This window comes from Balaenoptera borealis (assembly GCF_965194805.1).
Source record: "Balaenoptera borealis genome assembly, chromosome: 4".
Taxonomy (NCBI): domain Eukaryota; kingdom Metazoa; phylum Chordata; class Mammalia; order Artiodactyla; family Balaenopteridae; genus Balaenoptera; species Balaenoptera borealis.
The window spans coordinates 105,557,471-105,581,214 of NC_138861.1; the positions used below are offsets into that span (position 1 = coordinate 105,557,471).

Below are 23,744 nucleotides of genomic sequence, written 5' to 3' on the forward strand. Positions count from 1 at the left end.
CATTGGTGCCTCAGGGAGACTGTTACCCCTAGAACCTAGCAAAAATTGGGTGTAAACACTGTCGTTGCCATCATAGCGAGTTCAAGCTCTGCTTATTGATAGGTGCTAGACAATTTAGGATAAGTAAGAGTGTGGTAGTGCTTGTTGATTACTCCCCTGACGTGAAAGAGTGCCGGGTTACATTTGGAAATTTAAGGATATTTTATCATATGGTTGCATTGTTAACATTGTGTATTTTAAGGGAGTCTTTTGTGGGGTCCAGAAGGTATTGGCGGCTTTATTTTTGTTACCTTTTTAAAAAACTTCTTTAAAAGCTAAAAAAACACTCTCAGGTCTTAAATTAAAATATTAAAAGCAGTAATTAAACTCAAGTTTTAATAGGTTAAAAGATTATTATGACCCCCCAAATTCAATTACTTAACTGAATAACTTTATAATACCTATTTCAGTATATCTAACGTAGTGATTTAAAAATTTTAACTATCTAACATTCAGTGATTAAAATTTTAAAGGTGGTCAAATTAGAGTCTCCATTATGAAAGATGAGTCAAATCTAAAAGTAATGCCCTTTGTTTCTTGCCCTAAGGATAACTAAAACTAATATTATAACAAATAGTATGTCAGGGAAAAAGAGGGAAGAAGTCTGATAGTTATTTTTTTAAAAGAACTTATAATTCACCTAAAAATATTCACACATATTTTTAAAAGACTGCCATGAATGGAGAATAAAGTGTAGTGTTTCATTTTTAATTCTTTATACCATCCTCATTTCATACTAAAGGTAGTTTACATTGTCATTTTTCAACAGAACTGTATTTTGTTCCTTCCAGCTTCTTAACCATTGTATCTTTCTAAGGTATAAGTGTAAATTTATTTTAATATGGTTCTTCATCTCACTATAAATATGAGATCACCCTAGAAAAATAAGATGGAAGATGCCTAATTATTACTTTTCAAATTAATTTCAAATCCTTTTGTGACATTTAAAAAATTTTTAATATCATATTAAGAGTTGTTTTTCACCTTTTCTCATTTTAAAAATTACTAGTAGTAGTTCCTGTTCTGCTTAAAGTTCTACTTATCTTTTACTGATAACTTTCCTTCTTTATTTTTTAACATTCTTTCTTTTTCCACTCAATCAACAGGGACATTATTTTTATAAAGTTGTATTTATAGCAATATTTGTTATATTATCTGATTTCTAAATGTTTCTTAAGGTGTTGTTTTCTTCTCATTATTCTTGATATTCCATACTTCTTTTTGCCTTTTTGGAAATGACACTAAAATTCATTATTAGTTTTACATGTGTTTTTCTTCTTCATAGAGTACTTAGTGACTGGAAATTTGAGATAGACTTTTAACAACAGGACTTTTCTAGGTATATAATGAATTAATGGAATATTTCTGTTGATAAAGAGTTTTGCTTCTACCCCGAATGTCTTGTTTTTAAACATTTCAAGATTAACTGTCCAGATATAGTTTAATACACAGAAGTTTTAAAAGTTATACTTGACTACATTTGTACTGCTATATATCAACTGTAGACATGGAAAGGAAGAAGAAGAAATGCAATTCTATTCTATTCTTGTTTCAACAAATACTTTTTGAATGCCTACAATATGCTCTTAGGCACTGGAAAAGGTTCAAAAAGTTCTTTTTCCATCTAAATGAGAAAACAAGATCTATATCGCTTATTTATTCAATATATAGAGTGTATTTTATGTTTTAAGTGGGATATTATATGTTTTAAGAGGATAGAATGGTGAAAGTCATGGTTTGTACTCTCAAGGAGCTTATCATCTCATGGAGGATAGTGAATAGGCAATTCCGGTAGAAAGATGAGTGCTGTGATGCGAGAGATTGACTGTAAGAGCACATAACAGGGAAATTGAACCCAGGTTCAGAGAATTAGGCAAGGATTCCTACTTTTAAGCTGGAATTTGAAGGATGACAAAGTATTAGAAGTCCAGAGAGTATTTCAGGCAGAAGCAAATTGCATGGGGAAAATTTGGGTGACAGAAGAGAGCAGGCTTGTCTGGAGCACTGATTAATTTAGTTTGTATAGCTGAGACACAAAATAGGAATTAAGGATGGGGCAAGGGGTAGATGGAAAAATGGCAAAAGAGAAAGCTACTGATGGAAGCATAGCCCAAATTGTGAGGTCAGCATCAGTTAATGAAAAAAATATATATATCTTGAGCCCTAATGGTGACAGTAATGGGGAAGAATCGATATATTTGAGAGAGATCCATGAAGTAGAATCAACCTGTCTTAGAGAAGAGAGGAATAAAGGATAACATCCAGGTCTTCGGCTTGAACATCTGGGTAGGTGATTGTAATATTCCCTGAGATATAAGAGAACACTCAAGGTCTTCAGTTTTAGACATAAGAAATTTGAAGTATCTAGTGGGGTATCCAAGAGAAGATGTTTAGGAAGCAATTAGTTAATACGGGTTTTTTGCTCAGGAGAGGGGTCTGAGCTGGAGATAAAGATTTGGGGGCCAGCAAATAATTGAAGCCATGAGAGTGGAAGAGACTGTTCAGTGTAAAATATGAAGAACATAGGGTCTCAGAGCCCCAAAGATATGGAGAAAGGAAAATATATGTGTAAAAGGAGACTGATGAGTAGTCAGGAGGTAAGAGGAAAGCCAGCAGAGCGTGGTGAAAGGAAATATGTTTTAAGAAGGGAAAAAACAACAGTGTAAAATGTTATTAAGAGGTCAGTTAGGCCTTGAAATGTTCCATTGAACATAGCACAAGAGGTTATTTTAGAGATTTGGGAGAGAGCAGTTTTGGTGGACTAATAGAGCCAGAAATGTTATGATTGACTAAGTGCAGGAAGAGGAAATGAAGAAAATTAGCACAGAAAAATGTAAATGGCTATGACTGGAGAGAAAATAGGGAAGTAGTGAGAGGAAGCCCAGTTGAAGGATGTTTAGATGCCAGTGGGAAGAAGCCAGTGGAAAAACAGATTGAAGATAGAAAAATGAGATGGCAAGTAGGAGAAATGGAGTGAAGCCCCTGACTTGATTATGGGATATCTTGGGGCATCATTAGAGAGATTGGTTTTGGCCAGAAGAGTCATTTCTCTCTTAAAACATGAGAATAGTGGGAATAATATATGAGGATGCAAAGCAGTTTATAAGTTTATGGGCAGACTATTGAGGATAGTAGAGTCTATTTTCTATGAATCAAGAGGTAATCTAAGAGTAGCATGGTGGGCATTGAGCTCTGTGGATAATGTTTGAAATACTGTCTCAAGAAATAACAGGATTGAACAGCTTTGTGATTTTATCTCAGTTGCCAGAATGTAAGCTTGGAGAGAGGTGGGCCCTTATACTTAAGAGTAATTAGGTTCACCAAGTGGGTGTAACAGAAAGAAAAGAGATCAAACCAAGAATTCATTCTGTGAATTGTGATAAACTATGTGATCAAAGTGTAATTCTAAGGAGTCTTTTCCTAATAGTTGCACACAATATAGATTTGAGGGGAGGGCAGAATGGGGTGTGTGAAGGGCCAATTGTAAGAGATGGTTTCTGAGGTGATAATGGCCTAAAATTGTGTATGACTCTTGAAAATAATAATATAGACCTCTTTAATGTCAGTGTCTTTTGAATTCCTAAAGCAAATGTGTGCCTTTTTCTAATTGATACATATCTGGATGTAATAAATGGACTTTGGACACCTCTGAGGAAATTTCAAACTAGAACAACCTAGTGTGTACTTAAAGCTACTAGTTTCCTAAAACGTTAAATTTTCCCATAAAAATTCAGAACTCAAGTTGACACTTTGGATTGGATTGAAAAAAGTTCACTTTGTCAGCTTCTCCTGTTTTGTGGTCTATCCTCAAAAACGACTGAATATATATATTCTTTCCATTCAGAATTCTGGTTTTCACTCAGGTATATAACTGATGGGTGATTACTCCTTTAACTACCTAAAACCGATACTAACCGTGCATACTTCTCTGGTCCTGCTAATGAACATTTTACCATATTTTTTTTGAATCCTAACTCAAGATATTCTTTTAAATTTGTATGGTTGAGGCAACCCTCGGCACAGAGTATCCTTTAGCATTTAAAAATAAAATTTAGAGTTAGAGTTACTTCATGTGCTGTTATTCAGCATCATAATTATCTTCTAATGGAAAAACTGTGAAGCATAGAGTAGGTGATTTTCTGAATTTCATTCTGATAGAAAAACGTTTCCAGACGATTTAGTCACCTTAATCTAGTTGCTACGCAAGCGTTCCAGAGGTGCATTCCAGGAAATGCTAGTCCGCCAAGATGTGCTGTGTGCAGAGCGTTCTGTGGTCTAATAACGTTGGGAAATGCTCCCTTCTCTTTCCTGCGCTTATTGAGTCGCAGTGCCCCGTTAGCGTGTTAAACTGCATTCTCCAAATTTTATATCCCACAGAACACAGTTTGGGCAACATAATGAGGAAACACTGCTCTACATAGTTTCCTGCTAGGCTTTCTCTGTACTTTACTGTGATGTTCCCAGAAAGAAAGCAATGACTGTAAAAATGTAAGTTAATCTATGTACTAGGTTTGTTCTTGTTGTACATAAATTGTTAGAGTAATCAAAATTAAATTGTAAGTGCTTTACTAAGATTCACCATTAAAAGAAGACACATAATTAATATTTTAGGCTTTGTGGGCTTTATAGTCTCTGTTGCAGCTACTCAATTCAGCTTCTGTGGCATAAAAACAGCAATAGACAAACACATAAGTGAATGAGCATGGCAATGTTCCAATAAAACTGCTTACAGACGTCCCAAGTTAGAAAGTTAATTTTGTTTGAAAATAGTGCTGTACTCCATATCCATTAATAGGGAGAATCAAACAAATTATCTTTCTTCAGCTTATACTAATTATGTTGCCAAAGTGAAAAAACAAATTGAAATATTTTTTGATAAGTTCCCTGGGTTCCTTTGTAACTCTTAATGTCTAACAATGCATGGTGGACCAGGCTATTTGGTATAATAAGTTTCATTTTTGTATATTAGATTTTATTTCATAATGAGTTAAGAAAGGAAGAGCTATGGTGGCAGTCAGTTCAGGTGGCTTTCCTCTCTGTATTACAGACAGTGAGAAAGTATCTTACGAGTTTAGGAAAACATACGAGATCAGTGTCTCCTCAAGTCTTAATTTATCCACACTCTTAATTTGGTCAGAACTGGATGAAACAAAGACAGATATTTTAATGTAAGAAATAATAAATACATTGAATTATTCTTTATTACATGGGCTTCATATTACCATTTTACTTGCCAGTGCCATCAGTAAAAATATTAAAACTGTGACCCAATAATTTAAAGTATTCTAATAAAATCAAAAAATTTTAATAAAAATCCATTCTGTTTACAATTGGTTATTTTCCCCATCATTGTAATTTTCATAGGAACTTAGTATAGAGAAGAATGTCAGGTTTTAAAGAGTTTTAATATAGTATTATTGCCATAATACTATATTAAAATATGAAACAGCTGCTTTGGTAATTCCTTGTCTTGATTTTTTTTCTTAGAATTTTTCTTGCATATCTTATATCCCATTGCTTTGTCAACCGTTACAGATATTCTGCTTTACTAATTGCCCCATATCTTTCATGGAAAACTATTCAGTTTATTCAACAAATATTATATATTTTCCTTTTGATCTACCATGCATTGTTAGATACTAGAGTTACAAAGGAACTCAGGGAACTTATCAAAAAATATTTCAAGTTGTTTTTTCACTTTGGCAACATAATTAGTATAAGTTGAAGAAAGATAATTTGTTTGATTCTCCCTTTTAATGGATATGGAGTACAGCACTATTTTCAAACAAAATTAACTTTCTAACTTGGGGCGTCTGTAAGTAGTTTTATTGCAACATTGCCATGCTCATTCACTTATGTGTTTGTCTATTGCTGTTTTTATGCCACAGAAGCTGAATTGAGTAGTTTCAACAGAGATTATAAAGCCCACAAAGCCTAAAATATTAATTATCTGGCCCTTTGCAGAAAAAGTTTGCTGACCCCTGTTAATATCAGTAGAATTTTGATAAGGTGTGACTAGAAAAAAAACTTAATGTATTTTTTTAGTAAATTAAGATGATTATATCCAGTTCATTCCCAACACCCATCCATACTCACTCCGTTGTCCACTCCCACCTCGCACACAATACATTTCTGACGTGTAGTTGTGTTATTTTGTTTTTCTCTATGGAACAAGACCTGTCTTTATCCAGCAGAGTGGTGCTGGGGGAGCCATCAATGCCAGTTTTATTCTGTTTTGTAAGCCTTTATTCTCTCCCTGCAGCCTCCAGACCTGCTTTGTCTATCTGAGGTAAGTTCAAGGGTCACCCTTCTCTTCCTTAACCAGCTGCTACCATCTGTTAGAAAGAGATTGATTTCAGTGCTTCACACCTTAAATTCCTTCCTCAAGTGTTCTCTTCTCCCCTTTTCTACCCCTTTTTTCCTTCTCTATTTCTTCACTTAGTAATTCAAAATTTTTAGTTCAGCTCTCATGGCTACCATGTTTTTCTCCTCATTTTTCCTGGGCAGTAAATAATTTTCTTTGTAGTGGAGCCAAGTATCCTGTGATTGTCATAATATAAAGCCTACTGAATTCACCTTTTGTTTAATTACAGGAAAATAAAAGGCAGAGTAGGTGTCTGAATGATTTCATCCTGCCAGGTTTTTTCTTCCTTGTTTTTGTTTAATTTTAAGCAAGACCTTGGCTTCTTTTTTCTCCCCCTCAATTCCAGTTCTAGGCAACCTGGAAAATTCATTTGTTTGCCTCTTTGTCTCTGTGTTATGTAAACGTATAGAAGGCTAGATTTTAGAAGCCAGTATCTATAGACCCCATTAATTCTTTCAAAAAGGTTTGTCTCCTGTGTGCCAGGCAGTATGCTAGACATATGGAATATGATGGGGGGGACAAAATCAGATGTCACTCAATTCACGGTCAAGTTTGTTTGGAGAGGCAGACATTGAGAAAACAGTTACACAAATCTTACAACTTCTTAATTCGTAGGTGGTACCATAAGAATTCCTTATAGGGAGATCTTATCAAGTCAGGGAAGTGAAGGAGGACTTCTCTGAGGAAATGACCATTGAGCTGAGTGAGAGTGAGTAGGAAGAATGAGTAGGAACCAACTAGGCCAAGTGGCAGAGAATGGGGAGGGGAGGAGTGACCTTCCAGGAAGAACTGAATGTGAAAAAAGTATGAGGCATGGTGTTCCTGGCGGGTAAGAGGGATAAGACATGACTGGTGTGTCTTGAGTCACGAGGGAGAGGAGGAGCATGATGTCAGGTGTGGTGAAGATTGAGGAGTGAGTGAAGGGTAGACCATGCAGGTTCTCAGAAACCATGTTCATGTCCTCTCAGTGGCTAATTTTACCCCACTAGTCAGGTAATACCAACACCTGTCTGAGGACTCTACTTGATGCCCCAGGGACTAGGAGGTCTTTCCATTCTTTTTGGTGGGAACACCAATTATATCCAGTCCTGTATGGCCTCTAGGTATTTTCCACCTAGTCCTTTTCAGTGGTCTTTTTCACAGCCTTGGGAAACATTCGTGTACTGATCAGTGTTTATCTACAGACTTACGAGGAACTCTGGAACTAGCTCTCTCTGCAGCTCTCTTTCCTGTATTCGGCTCCACACATTCTAGTCACCTGGGACTCCTTCACCTCCAAACTCTGTCTTCCTTTCTCAGGAAGATTTCCAAGCTCTATTTGGGTTCCCCCTATATTGCAGCCTGGAAACTCTCCAAGCAGTAAGCCAGAGCAAATTTTAGGACTTACCACCTTCTGCTTCCCTCTTTTCAGGAATTACTGTCATCCTGTACTTCCTGTCATCCATTATCTTAGCAACATTATTTCATATATTTTGTGGGGTTTTTTTTAAGTTGTTTAAAGTGAGAGGGCAAGTTCATTTTGTTACTTCATCATGGCCAGAAACAAATATCCCAGATTTATTTTTTTAACAAATATTTATCCAGTTTCTATATGCTAGGTGCTGAAAATAATATACTGAACAAGACCAGCGGGGATTTCTACTGTCATCAAGCTTGTATTTTTTTGGGAGGGTGGAAAAATAAAATAGAAAACAGAAAGCACTGGTAAATTCTGTGTTAATGAAATTAAATGACGAAAGGAGTTTTTAGGGAGAGCTGCCTTAGGTTGAGTACTCAGGAAAATTGAGATATCTAGGATATCATTCATGACTGAAACTGAGTATGGATGAGAGCTAAGGGAGAGTATAGGAGAAGAAGAAAAGAAAGCCTGGGACTCAACCTTGAGAAATGCCAATATGTATTCTGCAGGTAGAGTGGGATGGCTTTCAGTGACAGGAAGAGGCAGAGGAAAGCCAGTATTGTTTTTTGTCTCAAAAGCCAAAAAAAGTGAGTCTCAAGAAAGAGGGTATCTTACTCTGCTCAGGCTGCCATAACAAAATAACATGGACTGCATGACTTAAACAACAGAAATGTATAGTCTCACAGTTCTGGAGGCTGGAAAGTCCAAGATCTGGAGGGTTCTGTTGCTGGTGAGAGCTCTTTTCCTGGCTTGCAGGCCATTTTCCTGTTCTCTGGTATCTCCTTCTCGTCTTATAGGGACATCAATCCTATTGGATTATGGCCCCGCCCTGTGACCTCATTTCACCTTAATTACTTCCTAAAAGCCCTATATCTCTTAATATATAAATCTGAGGCAGGGAGACGGGAGGGGCAGGGGGGAGAGAGGGGCCGACACAATCCAGTCCATAGCAGAAGAAATGGGCAACAGTGTTGAATGTTGGTAGGAAGGCAAAAAAGTTGAAAACTAAAGATCGTTCATTAGACTTATCATTTCATGGGTGACTTTAGTGCTGCCCTCATGGAGTAAAAGGCCTGCAAGCTAGATTGGAGTAGGTTAAAGAATGAGAGGTATCGAAAATGGTGGTAGCAAGTATAGGACAACTCATTAAAGTAATCTAACTCTAAAAATATTAACCTCAGGAAGGTAAAAGATTGAGTGAAGCCTTGTTTTTTAAGGAATGAGAGACCTCGCACTTGTTTAAACGTCATGGTGAGGATCCAATTGAGAGGAGATGGTCTATTCTTTATCTATTGCCACAGTAATGCTACATTACACACCACCCCAAAACTCATTAGCTTAAAGTAAATAAGCATTTATTTCACTCATGAATCAGTGATTGGCAAATAAGCCTGGAGGTTCTTTGGATATTGGCTGGGCTCCCTCGAGAGTTTTGGGGTTAGCTGGCTGTCAAGTGGACGGCTTAGCCCTGCGTCTCTCATAGCCATCCAGTAAACCAGCCCAGGCATGTTCTCAGGGCAAAAGCAGAGATGTAAAAGTGAGCATAAATGCCCAATTTCTCAACTTCAGCTTGCATCATATTTGCTAATATCCCATTAGCTAGAGCAAATGGTGAAGCAGAATGAGAAGACATGGTAAAATGACAGGGCAGAGAGAGTGCATATAGTGACGGGTGAAGAACTGAGGCTATTAATGGAATTACTCTGCCACAGATGGTGTATTTAAAAAAAAAAAAAAAAAAAAAGAGGGTCAGAATCATTGATGATGATCATTGATAAGTTCCTGAGAAGGCCTCTGGGAACAGGGTTCAAAAACATTTGTTTTAAGTCATGCCAGGTTCTGCAGTCTTTTACAGTTAGTTGGCATTAATTTAGATAAACAACTAGCTAATTGCTTTTACTTTCATATTAATTTAGTACTGAAGTTTTCTATTTTATTTTTATAAAGGTATATGAATCACATGTAGTTACTGAATATTTGAATACAGTACTGCTTTAGGCACAGTTGTGTTGTACCAATTTAATATACAAGTTCACTAAGAAATTCAGGGATCCCTACAAGGCCAAGAATCACTTCAAAGTCACATAGCAGTGCAAACTGTTCATTGATTCCTGGAGAGAATTTGTTTTGTACCTTTGATCTGACTGCAATCTCCTTCATTCCATTCAACTAAAAATTCAGGTAGATTATCTCATTTCTCAGTAGAAATGATTCAGTTCTAAATGTTTTCTTTTGAATTCTTGATTACCATGGTCTGCTCTCTAATAATCATGGTAGCACTTACTAATTAAGCACATACTATGCACCATGTGCTAATCTTTTTTAACATCTTTATTGGAGTATAATTGCTTTACAATGGTGTGTTAGTTTCTGCTTTATAACAAAGTGAATCAGCTATACATATACATATATACCCATATCTTCTCCCTCTTGCGTCTCCCTCCCACCCTCCCTATCCCACCCCTCTAGGTGGTCACAAAGCACCGAGCTGATCTCCCTGTGCTACGCGGCTGCTTCCCACTAGCTATCTATTTTACATTTGGTAGTGTATATATGTCCATGCCACTCTCTCACTTCGTCCCAGCTTAACCTTCCCCCTCCCCGTGTCCTCAAAGCCATTCTCTACATCTGCATCTTTATACCTGTCTTGCCCCTAGGTTCTTCTGTTTTTTTTAGATTCCATATATATGTGTTAGCATACAGTATTTGTTTTTCTCTTTCTGACTTACTTCACTCTATATGACAGACTCTAGGTCCATCCACCTCACTACAAATAACTCAATTTCGTTTCTTTTTATGGCTGAGTAATAGTCCATTGTATATACATGCCACATCTTCCTTGTCCATTCATTTGTCGATGGACACTTAGGTTGCTTCCATGTCTTGGTTATTGTAAATAGTGTTGCAATGAATATTGTGGTACATGTCTCTTTTTGAATTATGGTTTTCTCAGGGTATATGCCCAGTAGTGGGATTGCTGGGTCATACGGTAGCTCTATTTTTAGTTTTGTAAGGAACCTCCATACTGTTCTCCGTAGTGCCTGTATCAATTTACATTCCCACCAAAAGTGCAAGAGGGTTCCCTTTTCTCCACACCCCCTCCAGCATTTATTGTCTGTAGATTTTTTGATGCTGGCCATTCTGACTGGTGTGAGTTGATACCTCATTGTAGTTTTGATTTGCATTTCTCTAATGATTAGTGATGTTGAGCATCCTTTCATGTGTTTGTTGGCAATCTGTATATGTGCTAATCTTTTATTGAAAAAGTAATTTTCCGAAAATTGGTTGCAGTAAATTGCAAATCTAGGGCTCTAATCCGAGACTATCAGATTCCAAGTCTTGCTCTTAACCACCAGGTTCTTCTGCTCCTCCAGTAACCACATCAAATAATCAAAAGGAAGTCAGAAAAAATGGCTGACTTAAAATCTCCCCCTTAACAATCTACCAAAGCCTTTAAATTCATCAGTATCTTACCAAAGGGAAATTTTACTCTTGAGATAAATTAAGTCTTTTTAAAAAACCAAAAAACCTGTACAACCTAACTCTTAGAGACTTTGCCAACAAGAGAAAGGATCTATTTGGTCGTGTTAGACCTCATGGTTCGCTAGTGAACCATGTTTACCTGGCTACACTGTATGGCTTTTTTACATTTGATCCCCTTTAAGCCCAGAGATTCAAAATTAAACTGTCGTATTATTATCTGACTATACAAATTATAGGAACAAACTAGTATGGTGAACACTGTAGAAACAAATCATACACATATCTGCCATACTTTATTCCCACACATGTAATTTTTTAATTTGAATTTTGTTATTAGTACTAACTCACATTTATTGACTCCTTACTATGCGTCCAGCTGGGCATATTACATGCATTCTCTATGCCAGGTGCTTTATTTACATCAACTCATTTAATAATCACATTACCCTTAAGATGTGGTATTCTATCTTCACTATCCAGTTAAATTGAAGCTTAGAGGCTAAGGAGTGTACACTCAGCAGGTGAGTGATTTGATTCAGGATCAGAACTCAGGCTCTAAAGTCTCCCTCTGTCCCACTTTCCTAAAATCCTCATCCCTAAAGGCCTATTTCAAATGTTTTTCCCCCTCATCTCCCCACTTCTGGGATTCATCTTTCCCTTCTCTGTAATCCCTTTGTCCTTAGCTACTCCTTTTAATTTTCACTGCTTTTAATTCTGGTAATTTATGAATACTTTTTCCCCACTGTCTCCTTACCAAGCTGCAAAACCCTTGAAGACAGATACCATCACAGTCTTTTGTATTCCTAACATATTAGGTAGGTACTGGTTAAGGATTTAACTTTACTTAACAGCGGACCTGGCTGATGAACACATGCCAGCTCCATATAGAACTGAAACATTTTGCTCTGTGGCATGGTCCTCTATACTGGCCTCCTAGAACCTAAGAACCATCACATTTAGGGTCCAGTAGACCAATGCCTTCATTTTTATAACTTCTTATTACATCCAAAACATGGGAATATACTTGTCTACTTCAGGAAGGTTCTCTGCTCTAGTTTTGCAAATTGACAACTATATCATGATATTTGGACAGATTTGTAGAGAGATCAGGGTCAAAGACAGTGCTGAGCTACAACTATTCAGTAAATTTTTACTGAATTAACAGTAATTAATTCAGTTAATTATTTCCAAAGGAAAATAAACCAGTCACCCACTGGTGTTAAGTAAGTTCAAATTTGATGGTTTCAGGGACATTATAGCAACTATTCAAATTCCAAATCCTATATCAGAATTGTTTATCCATGCATACAACTGAGTTCTTTCTCTCTTTGAAAAGATAAACTTGTGTTCCCTGAAACCCTTAACCTAAAGAATAGTTTTATGGTAGCTTGCATGTCAGTCTCTGCCCTAACGTTTTTTCTTTTTTCACACTGAGAAATTAAAAGGTATGACTGGCAGCCCCCTCTTTAGTTAAACATAAAGAAAATTCATGCTCTAAACATAAGTCTCCGGGATAAGGTTATGGCTGTAGACCAGACATGTGGTGTATGTTAAGTATTCTAAAGAAATAGATAAATGGATATTAACACGAAGGGAGAATCATGACAGAATCACAAACCAAGAGTCAGTGTGCAGGATAGTGTAAATAGATCATAGGCCCTGAAGACTCACTTAGTTGTGTGACCTTGGGTCGGTCATTTTACTTCTTTGAGCCTCAGTGGATGATTGTTAGAACTTAATCAGGTAATGTAAAAAAGGCTTTTAGCATAGTACCTGGTATATAGCAACTGCTCTACAAATGCTATTTTTGGGCCTGTCTTGATCACACTAAAATTTGTTACCTGCAATGTGGCTCACTTAAAGTTTGTTGTATGACAGAAATGAACTATCACATATCTCCAGTAATAAGTAAAACAAGTTTAAATTATAAGTTGTCTATATTAAAAATTATTTTTGTTAGAATTATCAGTATCATTACTTTAAATCACAGATGATAATTGTTTGGATTTTCATAACTCACAAATGATTTTTATCTTTTATACTTTCCAAATGCACATATTCTATAAACTTTCATTCAGATGGTGGAGAGGGGCTTTGTCTTAGGGTGAATGAAATTACTGAAGTATTGAAAATAGGCTGAGCTGTCTGCCATAATCATTGCAGGCACCCTTTGCCCTTATTCAGCCTCACTTAAACCATCTGGGTTCCTAGATGGTAGAGATAGAGGTAGAAGGGGCCTTACTTCGGATAAGTACCTCTCTTCAGCTTCTTCCCCCTTTCACCAAAGTATGTGCATTTGCATTTGTTTATAGCTCCATATGGTTATTAAAGCATGTTAACTGACTCTCATTAGATCATCAGAAACATGTAAGCAGGGAAGATGTCATTTAATTTTTTTTTTCTACAGATGAGGAAAGTGAGGCTGAAGGAGGCTAAGGTTACATGTCCAAGGTCATAAGGCTGATTATTAATATTGTCAGAACTGGAACCTGGGTCCTTACATTCTTTTCCCCAATTCTTTACTCTCAAGAGTACCACTGGATACACTATTGCTGGGCTTTCATTAGAATCCTGGATATGGACATATAAAGCCACTTTATCAGATGATTCAAATGCTGCTCCTTAAGCTTTTTAATCATGATGTAAAACAGAGAAGCCATGAAATAAAAGACTGATAAATTTGATGATACAAAATTTAAAATGGATTCGTGACAAACTCACTGTAAGCAGATACAAACAAAAAATAAACTAGGCAGGGTGGGGAGGGGTGGGATTGTAAATCACACAGAACACAGGATTAATTCTTAACTGCCTGGCAATACGAGAAAAGTCATCATCTGAACTGGCAACACAGAAAAGGAAATACAAATGGCTTCTAAGATGTGAAAATAAGTTTAACTTTACTGAGAAGAGAAATGCAAATTAAGCAAGGGCATACAATTTTTTAAGCTTCCCTAAATTTTATTATACATTGTTATAAGAGTGTGAGGGAAGACATTTTCATATATCATTGGTCAGAGTGTAAAAAGGTACACAGTCTATGAAGGGAATTTTGGTAATATCTATCAAAATTTTTAAAGCACCCGTTGACCCAGCCATGCCAATCCTAGACATCAGTCCTGAAGATGTACTTGCACACATACTTAAAGAGACACATATAAGAATATTCAATATATTGATATTTTTAAGCAAAAGATTGGAATAGCCCAAAAGTTTATCAGTTGAAGACTGGCGAAGTCAATTATGACATAGCCATAGAATGGAGTTCTATGTAGCTATTAAAAGAATCAAATATTCATTGTACAAATATGGAACAATCTCCAAAATATATAAGCAAGATACAGAACAGTATTCAGAATTGTGTAGGGGGAAAGGAGATATTTGAAACAGACATATATACATATATATCAATGCGGAGAGACTATATCTGGAATAATACACAAGAAATTGGCAACAGTAGTTGCTCCTGGAAGAGGGGCTAGGAGCAGTGAGAGACTTCATTGTATAACATTTTGTAGTTATTGATCTATTTTTAATTTTGCAAATTTATTACCCATTTTTAAAACATGAAAAAAAATCATTGTTTAAAAACTACATCAAGAAAAGTTGAACATTTATTAATCTTTCACTTGGTACAAATGTATATGATTCTATGACAAATTTCTAACATTAAACCTAACTAGTCAAAATTTTAATTTCCAAATATAAAGGTATATTTGTTAAAAATTCCTGTAGACTGCAAATTTTTTGAAAGCGTGGACTATATCTTCATCTTTGTATCCAAAAGTGCTTTCTGATGGGTATTCAATAAATGTTAAATAAGTCGACTGGTAGAGAAGATGGAATTGAAAAGTGCTCTGGTAAGTACTGGATTATAATTAGAGATCGAGTTTCTTATATTAGTCCTCATACATCTGGTTAGAACACTCTGAAAAAGAGCAGTTTATTTTTCTATTTTCCTATATCTTAATTTCCCTATCATCTCTTAAAAAAAAAAAAAAAAAAAGCAGGGAAGTGAGGACTAGAAAGGTCACTTCTAGCTCTGCTGTTCTAATGCCTCTGGTTCTAGCACTTCAAGATCAGTAGTGCCCAAACTTCAAACACCAGCTTGTTCTTTTTTGTAGGTATATATTTATGAATTAAACATGTCAATCTGCATATTGGTACTAACATTTAGTTCTTTTTCTTAACTATTTTCTTCCCATGCATGTGTATAGTTTTGTGTATCCCTGGCGTTTGTGTTCCCAAATTTGGAGTACACTCTCTAGAAAAGTAACTTTAAAAGTCTTTAAAGTATTGAAAAGAACAATAGTGTAGTTATTGAGTAGTATTCTCTGATGAATACACCTTTGTCAATCAAATAGCAAACAGAAAACAGAAAAAAAAAATCGTTTTTAGGACTATGATTTGTTGCTCCATGCCATTGTTTTCTTATTTTGGCGTTTGATGCCTGATACACTAACCTACCAAGCTACCTCAGTTAATATCATTGTATTTTGATAGCTTGCTTTAGAGTTTCTCAAAGAGTCATACATCAGACTTTCTTGTTTTGAAAATACAAATAAAAGTATGAAGACTAGCAGTCCTTGGAGGAAGGAAAAGCATTACTGTTATTAATCATATCTCTAGGTTTTGGATTTTTTTTTAATGATGATTTACTATTTTTGATGAATAATCTTTTAAGCTGTCATTTTGTTTCATTATCTATTTATAAAAATTGAAACCATGTCATTCGGTGGAACTGGGACTGTTTGGGGAGAACTCAACTCAGTGAAAATATGATGGCTGTTAAAATATGGTTTAACAGGTTAAATCTCTGGCTTATTGAATGGCAAGTGAGTCAATTGTTTGAAGTTGTAAGGAGAGATCAGGAAAATGCTACCGAAATCTGGATGCTGCTGCCATTTACCGACTCTAATAAGCCACTAAAATACCCAACTCAGCTTCCTCTTTACTAGTGGGAAGAGTCATTGACCTGCAGCTGAAGAAAGCTTAGGAATGATGTAGTCTAACTGAACTAATCAGTTGTGTCAAATGAGCTAATGTATAGCAAGCTATTAAATCATTTCTAAACGTAAGGATTCACATCTGAAGATGTGAATTGACTTTAATATTACACATGTGGAGTGCTAGCTATCCTTTGGACTCTCAAGTTTCTGTGATTTTAGAGAAGATTCTCATCAGAGAGCTAGTAGACAGGCATAAGGGAAAGAGCAAGGACTGTATTCCAGTTCCAGCCCGTGACTCGACTTTATTTGTACTGGAACTCTCTGTGACTCACTTTTATCGTTTCTTATGAGCTTACAGTATACCAACCTTGCTGGGTGGTTATGTAATTTGAGATAATGCATGTGAATGTGCCTAGAATATGGTAGGCATTCAACAAAGGTTAATTCCTTCTTGTCTCAAAGTAGCTGTGATCCTGGTAGGTTAAAGGAAAAGTTAAAAGTGTTGAATCCGGCCAAGCTCAGTAGGTTAAATATCCTTTCTGATGTATACTGATGTATATACTATTTTTGTCCAGTGGTATCTGAGTGACCTCTCAATTACCTGTATTGAATTCAGTTCATTAAGGAGGCAGGAGCTAAAAAAACCCCAACAATCAATCATCTCTATTGTTTAGAGGTCTGAACAATAAAACTACTGAATTTTCTTTTACAAGGTTGATAGTTTCTTTGAAATTAAAGTAAAACTAAAGTGCTTTACACTTTTTTTTTCCAGCATGCTACAAGTGAAAACTGATGAGAAAGTGAATTTGTCTGATGGGAATACAGCAAGTTGCCCTTTGAGCCCCATTAAGATGTGCCTTAATCGTCCCACTGAATGGAATCTGAATTTGACAGCAGCATCTCTAGCGAGCTGTACAGTTCATAACCAAAATCTCAAAAGTGAAGAGAAATAGATTGCAGTTCTTCTTGCACTATCCTTATTTTGTACGTCAACATTCTTCCTGCTGATAAGCATTTATCGATTGATTGATTTTGAAATATTTCTAGTCTTGTGATTTGTCTATATATTAAATCATTAGCATTAATCATTTTGATTATATTCTTTGTATGTTTTTTTACATGTTTTACACCAGACCATTGTGGAATTTTGCAGTACAAATGGATTTTTGAAGTTTCTCTTTTTAATGGTATTTTGTGAATTTTTTACTCCCTAAGTGAGTTTAAATATATACTTGCCCCCAGTTTTATTTCCGTGCACAATGTCTTAATATATAATGCATTGTGAGATTTAGAAGGCTAGTATTGTAAAGATTTGTGATTACCTGACCCATGAACAGTTGTATAACAGGTGGATACCAACTACCTCGAAGCAAATTGGTAAAAGGCAAAGGTATCTGTTAGAAGTATATCTCTTTCAAAGTTATATATGTATAGAAAAATTGATCATAGTTTATCATCAAGTAGCATGTTTCCATTCATAAGGAGAATTTGAACTGATCGGTTATTTCTCTGTACTTTTAAACCTATAAAGTCTGGGTTTTAAGAGCAATGGCACAATTGCATGTTGACTCTTCAGCAAATCTGTGCCTCTTGCAGATAAGAATACTGTTGTTTGGTTTTTGTAAGTTATCCATTTTGAATGAAAAATGGTAAATGGATTTACATCCATTGATTTTACTGTATTTTAGCCATTTATTTTAAAGTGTAAAGGGATGTCTTAAAATGAGGATAATATTCCTTACCTCTTTAGTAGTACAAAAGCATAGCTTCATCATTGGCTTATGTGATTGTGTCCAAAACTTGAATAGTAAGAATACTCAGAGTCTGATGCTTAATTTTTCCCACGGCTGAGAAGGAAAGCTTTGGTATGGTGGTCCATGTAAAGTATGTAAGAACATGGCTCCTTCCCTTTGGATAGCCTGGCTATGGGTTAAATGGGATTTAGTTTATTGTGTTTCTAAAGACTTTTACTTATGGCACATTTTGTGTACCTTTTAAGTCCTTATTTCTCCCAGCCTACCCCAACCCCCAAATTATTTTTAAAAAGACAGGGATTTAACAAAAAGGCTTACATAAGGAATTTGAAGCACAGGAAAAGACACAGAGCCAACAGAATGAGAAACAATCATCTATTTTTCATTGTTTTATATCACCACCATATCTGCCTTTTCCTTTTTCTTAATAAGCATTCTTTGTAACCTTCGGACTCCTTTTATATTTCTAAGTTTTATAAAGCACATATACATATGTAATGTAGCAATCTGGCTCAAAAAAGCACAGCATTCTTACTTTAGCTCCATCTTAGAACATCACCTTAAATAAATGGCCTCTGGTAAATAAACCTAAAAAAGCACAATTATTATTAAAACCAATGTATTAGATCCAATGTCAGGGTATTTCTATTCTGAATAATAGAGATGATTATCAGAGGAATAAAAGGTGTTTGGTTGGGAGTTACAGAAGGAAAGAGGGCTGACTTGACACAGTGTAAGTTTCTTAAGTCAGGCAAGTGCCAATTCAGAAAATAAATTTACAGTGAAGAAATAGTGCTCATTCATACATTAGTATATAGTGGACTTCCTGTCACATCACATTCTTTTCCTACTAGTATTTTTTATTACCCACAATAAATATTTTGTTATGCCAAAAACATAGAGAACTCCATGATTAATATGTATATGTGAATATTTCCCTAACCCAGGAACCATCATAACATAAGCAAACTTGGGCTCTCATATGCAAACATTCTAGGAAAAAAATTACTCATGCATGTAGCATTATCAAAATATTTTTAAGTGTAAGAATCACAAAATTATCAAAATGATAACTGTTGAACTTGGATGCTGGGGACTTTGGTTCATTATACTAGTCTTTCCTGGAAGTAAGCTCCTCTCTAGCCAGTTTGTGGTACTTCATTTGCCCTTAAGATGTCGTTTTTAAAATGTGTTCTGAGGTGTTTTTATCTATGTTGGATCTGCCACATCTAAGTCAAACTTTTCAAATGCAAGCTACCAGCTAGTTACATTTAAAAGTTGTCTATAATGCCATGATTTTAAATGTGAGAACTCACAAGCATCACCTGGGAAAGCTGTTAAAAAGCAGGTTCCTGGGCCCACCTTAGATCCTGATTAAATCCATGACTGATGCAGATGGTCTGTGGAGCACACTGATGGACGCTGTCTCACTGCTTCAATACAGGCTAAAGTAATGTGGAATCACACAGCAGAAAGTTCTACAAGAATCAGACTTCTTCTAATTTTCATACAAGGGTAACTTTATTAAAGCAAAGAAATGAACATAATTTTAAAGGACATTTTTCAAAGGACTCCACCTCCATCATTTCTTCTCCTAATTTTTATCTTCACTGAGAAATTATGCAAGGTTAAGTTTACTTTTTTCTAGTGCTGCTGTCTTGGCTCGTCTTGGTAGTCTCATCTTCATTTCTGATTCTGGCTCTGGAACTTCATGATCACTAAACAGATGTTGAAATACACCAATTTAAATACAAGCTTTAAAACCGGTTTATTTATAAATAAAACTTTGCTTCTGTCATTCTATCAGTGTGTGATTGATATCCTGATTCCATTAAGCTTAAAACTGAAATCTCAAAACCAAAAAACACCGATTGGCTATCCAGCAAAGTGAACCTAACCCCTTTTTTTTTATATCTACCAGGAACCTGTTATTATACAGAAAAAAGCAAAAACCAAAAACCCAAACTTCTATAATGAAGCTTGTAATTAAACAGGAACCATAACAACTGCCCAAGAGTTTTTTTGGGAAACTCAAGTAGTGAAAAAATAAGTTCTATTTATTTAGGCAATACATTCCTAAAACACTGTAAACAGCAAGTTTCCCCAAAAGATACTTTAAATTTAATTAAAACTTGATCTAAGGTTATAAACTGAAAATATATATTTTACCTATGAAAGAATGAATGCAAGACAGCTGTAAACAGCTTCCAACAATAGCTTATTGGCAGAAACCAAAAATAAACAGTATATCACTAATATCATCCAAATTATAGGCAGAATTATTCTATCATTATAAATGTAGAGAACCCAAATCTGAATCTCAATAGTTTGCTAATTCAATTTCAGAGAAGTCATACATACATGATCTTATAATTAGAGGAATACGTGGAAATACAATTTGAAAGAACATAAAGATAAATACCTAGTACTAAAAGCCATGTCAACGAACAGGAAAAGCACACAAGCCAGAGGAAGTCAAATGCTCTTAGATACATAATCTAAAAAGCTGTAAATTTTCACGGATTATCTTGTTACATAATCACAGTATAAGCAAACTGCAATTTTTTTTTTTTTTTTTTACTTCTAGACAAATTTCTTTTTAAATGAAGATAAACCTCTTTACGTATTCTAGATGTGCATGGCATACCTTTCAGAGTCAGCCTCAGCCTCAACAGTCTGACGTCTCCTGTTCGTTCTAGCTGAAGCTATCACTTTTCTCCGTCCTTAAAGACAGTATATAATTCATTATCAAAATCTATTATCAATTGCTCATTTTTAACCTGTTTTCTGGGCTACCCAAATCCTTTATTTTTCCCTCTTCAACACCCTTTCCTCCTAGTTCCCAGCCACCTTGGTACAAATTATCAACACCATGGAGAGAAAAGGAACCCCAGCAAGATCAAAATTTTACTAATTTCTTTTGTAAGCTCTTATAATAGGCAAGGGAAAAGACGGAAATTGAGTTATAGGTGGCAAATTTTGTTCAATTTATTTGGGGGAAAGAAGCATGTGAAAAATGTTATATAAAGAAAGTACCTCATAGCACAAGGTATATGGAGAACCTAATGAAAATTAAGGTTAAAAAGAGAGGTTAAGCCCATAAAACAGATCCTAAGTAAACAGAACTTTAATCAGTAAGGTACGGTCTATTGTAAAATATTCAAACATATACATGGTCAATTCAAATGTGTGTTCTAAAACATTCAGTATAAAAATTAAAGCCCTTTATATGCTGGGGGGTTACAAAAATTCTACTAGCTAGAAATTCACAAGGTTAAGCAGTGAAGTGGCCTGTGATGCTCATTTATGATAATAAAACAGCATACATAAATGAAGTTTGAGCTATTAAAAAAAAAGAGGTGGTGTTCTTATACCTAAAAGCAATCTGATCAAAACCAAATTATTCAGTATGATCATTTGGTTGAAATTTATATACCCTACTTATTCAAGTGAGACTTTTTGTTTCTGTTTTCTTCCAACTGTACATATTTGCTTGTAAACTTCTAAAGCAGTTATCCCCAAGAAAACATCCAACAATATGGGACTAATGTGGAACAATTATCCAGCAATTAGCATTTAAATAACTGATTGGCTACAAAACAATATTATTTTTTTCCATTTAGAAAAAAATTAAGTCTACACAGAAAAGGGCCTCAAAAAATATTTTTCAGGGATTAAAATAATGGTTGGTTCATAGGTGGAATTATTAGCATTCTTTTGATTAGTTTGCTTGGATGTGTTTTCTGATTCTTCTGTAATAAGCATGCATTGCTTTTGTAATAAGAAAATAATAATAAAAGATTAAAAAGACCTTGAATTTCACATTTTTTTTCCTAAGTGATCCCCTAATAGTCAACACTTACTTTATTCCAGCAAATCCCCTATTGTTGGATATCCCTTTGAAAATAAATTATGTTGGGAAAATATGAAATAAAACAGAAAACAGAAGCCCAGAAAAATACTAGGAGGATAAAAGGGACAAAAATGCTTAATCATATAAAGGACAGACCACAAACAACTGATAATATAAATATAAAATCATCGTTCATCATTTGATAATAAAAATCTTAATTTAACCCAAATAGTCCTTTGCAGTATGATCTTTTGCATCATATTTCTTTCAATCAAAAGCACTTGAAGCAACACTGATGTCTTTCAGACAGAAAGCAAAACCTAATATCAGCTAAAACAAATCAAAAAGAAAGTTAAGGATACTGAAGACAATGAATAATCTTTATACCTATCTCAGGAAACAAAGTATTTCACTGGATAACAAAACTGAAAAGTTTTATTATAAGGTCAGTCAATCCAGGGGACTTCCCTGGTGGCTCAGGGGTTAAGAATCCGCCCACCAATGTGGGCAACATGGGTTCGACCCCTGGTCCAGGAAGATCCCACATGCCATGGAGCAACTAAGCCCGTGCACCACAACTACTGAGCCTGCGCTCTACAGCCCGCACGCCTAGAGCCTGTGCTCCGCAACGAGAGAAGACACCACAATGAGAACCCTGCACACCGCAACGAAAAGTAGCGCCCCTGCTCGACGCAACTAGAGAAAAGCCTGCACGCAGCAATGAAGACCCAATGTAGCCAAAAATAAATAAATAAATTAAAAAAAAAAAAGAATCCGCCTGCCAATGCAGGGGACATGGGTTCAATCCCTGGTCCGGGAAGATCCCACATGCCGCAGAGCAACTAAGCCCGTGTGCCACAACTACTAAGCCTGCACTCTAGAGCCCGCATGCCGCAACTACTGAGCCCACACACAACTGCTGAAGCCCACGTGCCTCGAGCCCGTGCTCCAAACAAGAGAAGCCCCCACTCGCCGCAACTGGAGAAAGCCCATGCGCAGCAACGAAGAACCTAATGCAACCAAAAATAAATAAATAAATAAATAAATAAATAAATTTATTTTAAAAAAAAGCTAGTCAATCCATATATTACCTCTGTTGGTCTTTTGCTGAGTGGATTTCATTCGGGTTGCTTTTACACCCTTGACAGGAGTTATATATACTTCTTTGTTGTTTTCTATTAAAGGAAATAATACAATTATTAATTAACTAAATTAAAAGTAGCCTCATGAAATACTTTAAATGATCAAATCAATGACAATCAGTCCCAATAGCAGCTATTGAAAACTTATCATAAATAAGTGTTCCAAAAAAATGTGAACACTGGAAAAATAAGCAAGCAAAACTCTTAGGGACATAGTATGCATGGTCACATGGTGAGAAATATACACCAAAAAACTATACAGTAAACACTTATCAGTAATACACTTTCCTAAGGGGATTTAATTAGAAAAGCTTTTCTTCTGTTTCTGACATACAATCACATATATGTTAGAGAAGGAAAACAATGTATCTCAGTAAAGATGAAAAGGACAGAATCTTATAAATACTCAGGTTAGTATGTCATTACCATCTTCGCTTTGAAAAACAGTTGTAGTTGTGTTGTCATCCTGTGCCGCTACAACTTGGTCACCATGTTCTTTATTTCCTTTTTCTAACTGAACCTTGATTTTCTCCAAAGCTCTCACACACATTCTATCTTTTACTTGCTGTAACAGAAAACTTTTTTTAATGCAGAATTTTCTAATCTTCTTTCAAAAACGCTATATTCTGATAAAGTTAATAAAACATTCTAAAACTTCTATTAAATTTATGAAGGAAATATTTACTTCAAATGAGCAAAGTCACAGCATACTAATGTATGTGTAAATTAATAGAATCATGTAAATTCTACTTTGATAAAAA

The 23,744-nt window shown here is 35.4% G+C and overlaps 2 protein-coding genes across 19 annotated transcripts in view; one reads left to right on the top strand and one right to left on the bottom strand.

The window, feature by feature from the left end:
* The window catches only part of LCORL (ligand dependent nuclear receptor corepressor like), a 185,035-nt gene extending 167,716 nt beyond the window's left edge, over positions 1 to 17,319 (top strand). For 12 of the 18 annotated variants that reach the window (XM_082391837.1, XM_082391847.1, XM_082391854.1 and 9 more), the window contains one exon: positions 17,007 to 17,162. In XM_082391837.1, coding sequence (XP_082247963.1) covers positions 17,007 to 17,027 — 21 coding nt within the window. In that variant the 3' untranslated portion in view covers positions 17,028 to 17,162. The other 6 variants (XM_082391844.1, XM_082391845.1, XM_082391843.1 and 3 more) reach the window with 5 other exon arrangements.
* Positions 17,320 to 19,481: 2,162 nt separating this feature from the next.
* The window catches only part of NCAPG (non-SMC condensin I complex subunit G), a 38,374-nt gene continuing 34,111 nt past the window's right edge, over positions 19,482 to 23,744 (bottom strand). The window contains exons 18-21 of the mRNA XM_082391867.1: positions 23,410 to 23,548; positions 22,933 to 23,016; positions 20,636 to 20,711; positions 19,482 to 19,706 (exon numbers count right to left, since the gene is read on the bottom strand). Of these exons, the coding sequence (XP_082247993.1) occupies positions 19,607 to 19,706; positions 20,636 to 20,711; positions 22,933 to 23,016; positions 23,410 to 23,548 (399 nt within the window). The 3' untranslated portion in view covers positions 19,482 to 19,606. The remainder of the gene's footprint in view (positions 19,707 to 20,635; positions 20,712 to 22,932; positions 23,017 to 23,409; positions 23,549 to 23,744) is intronic.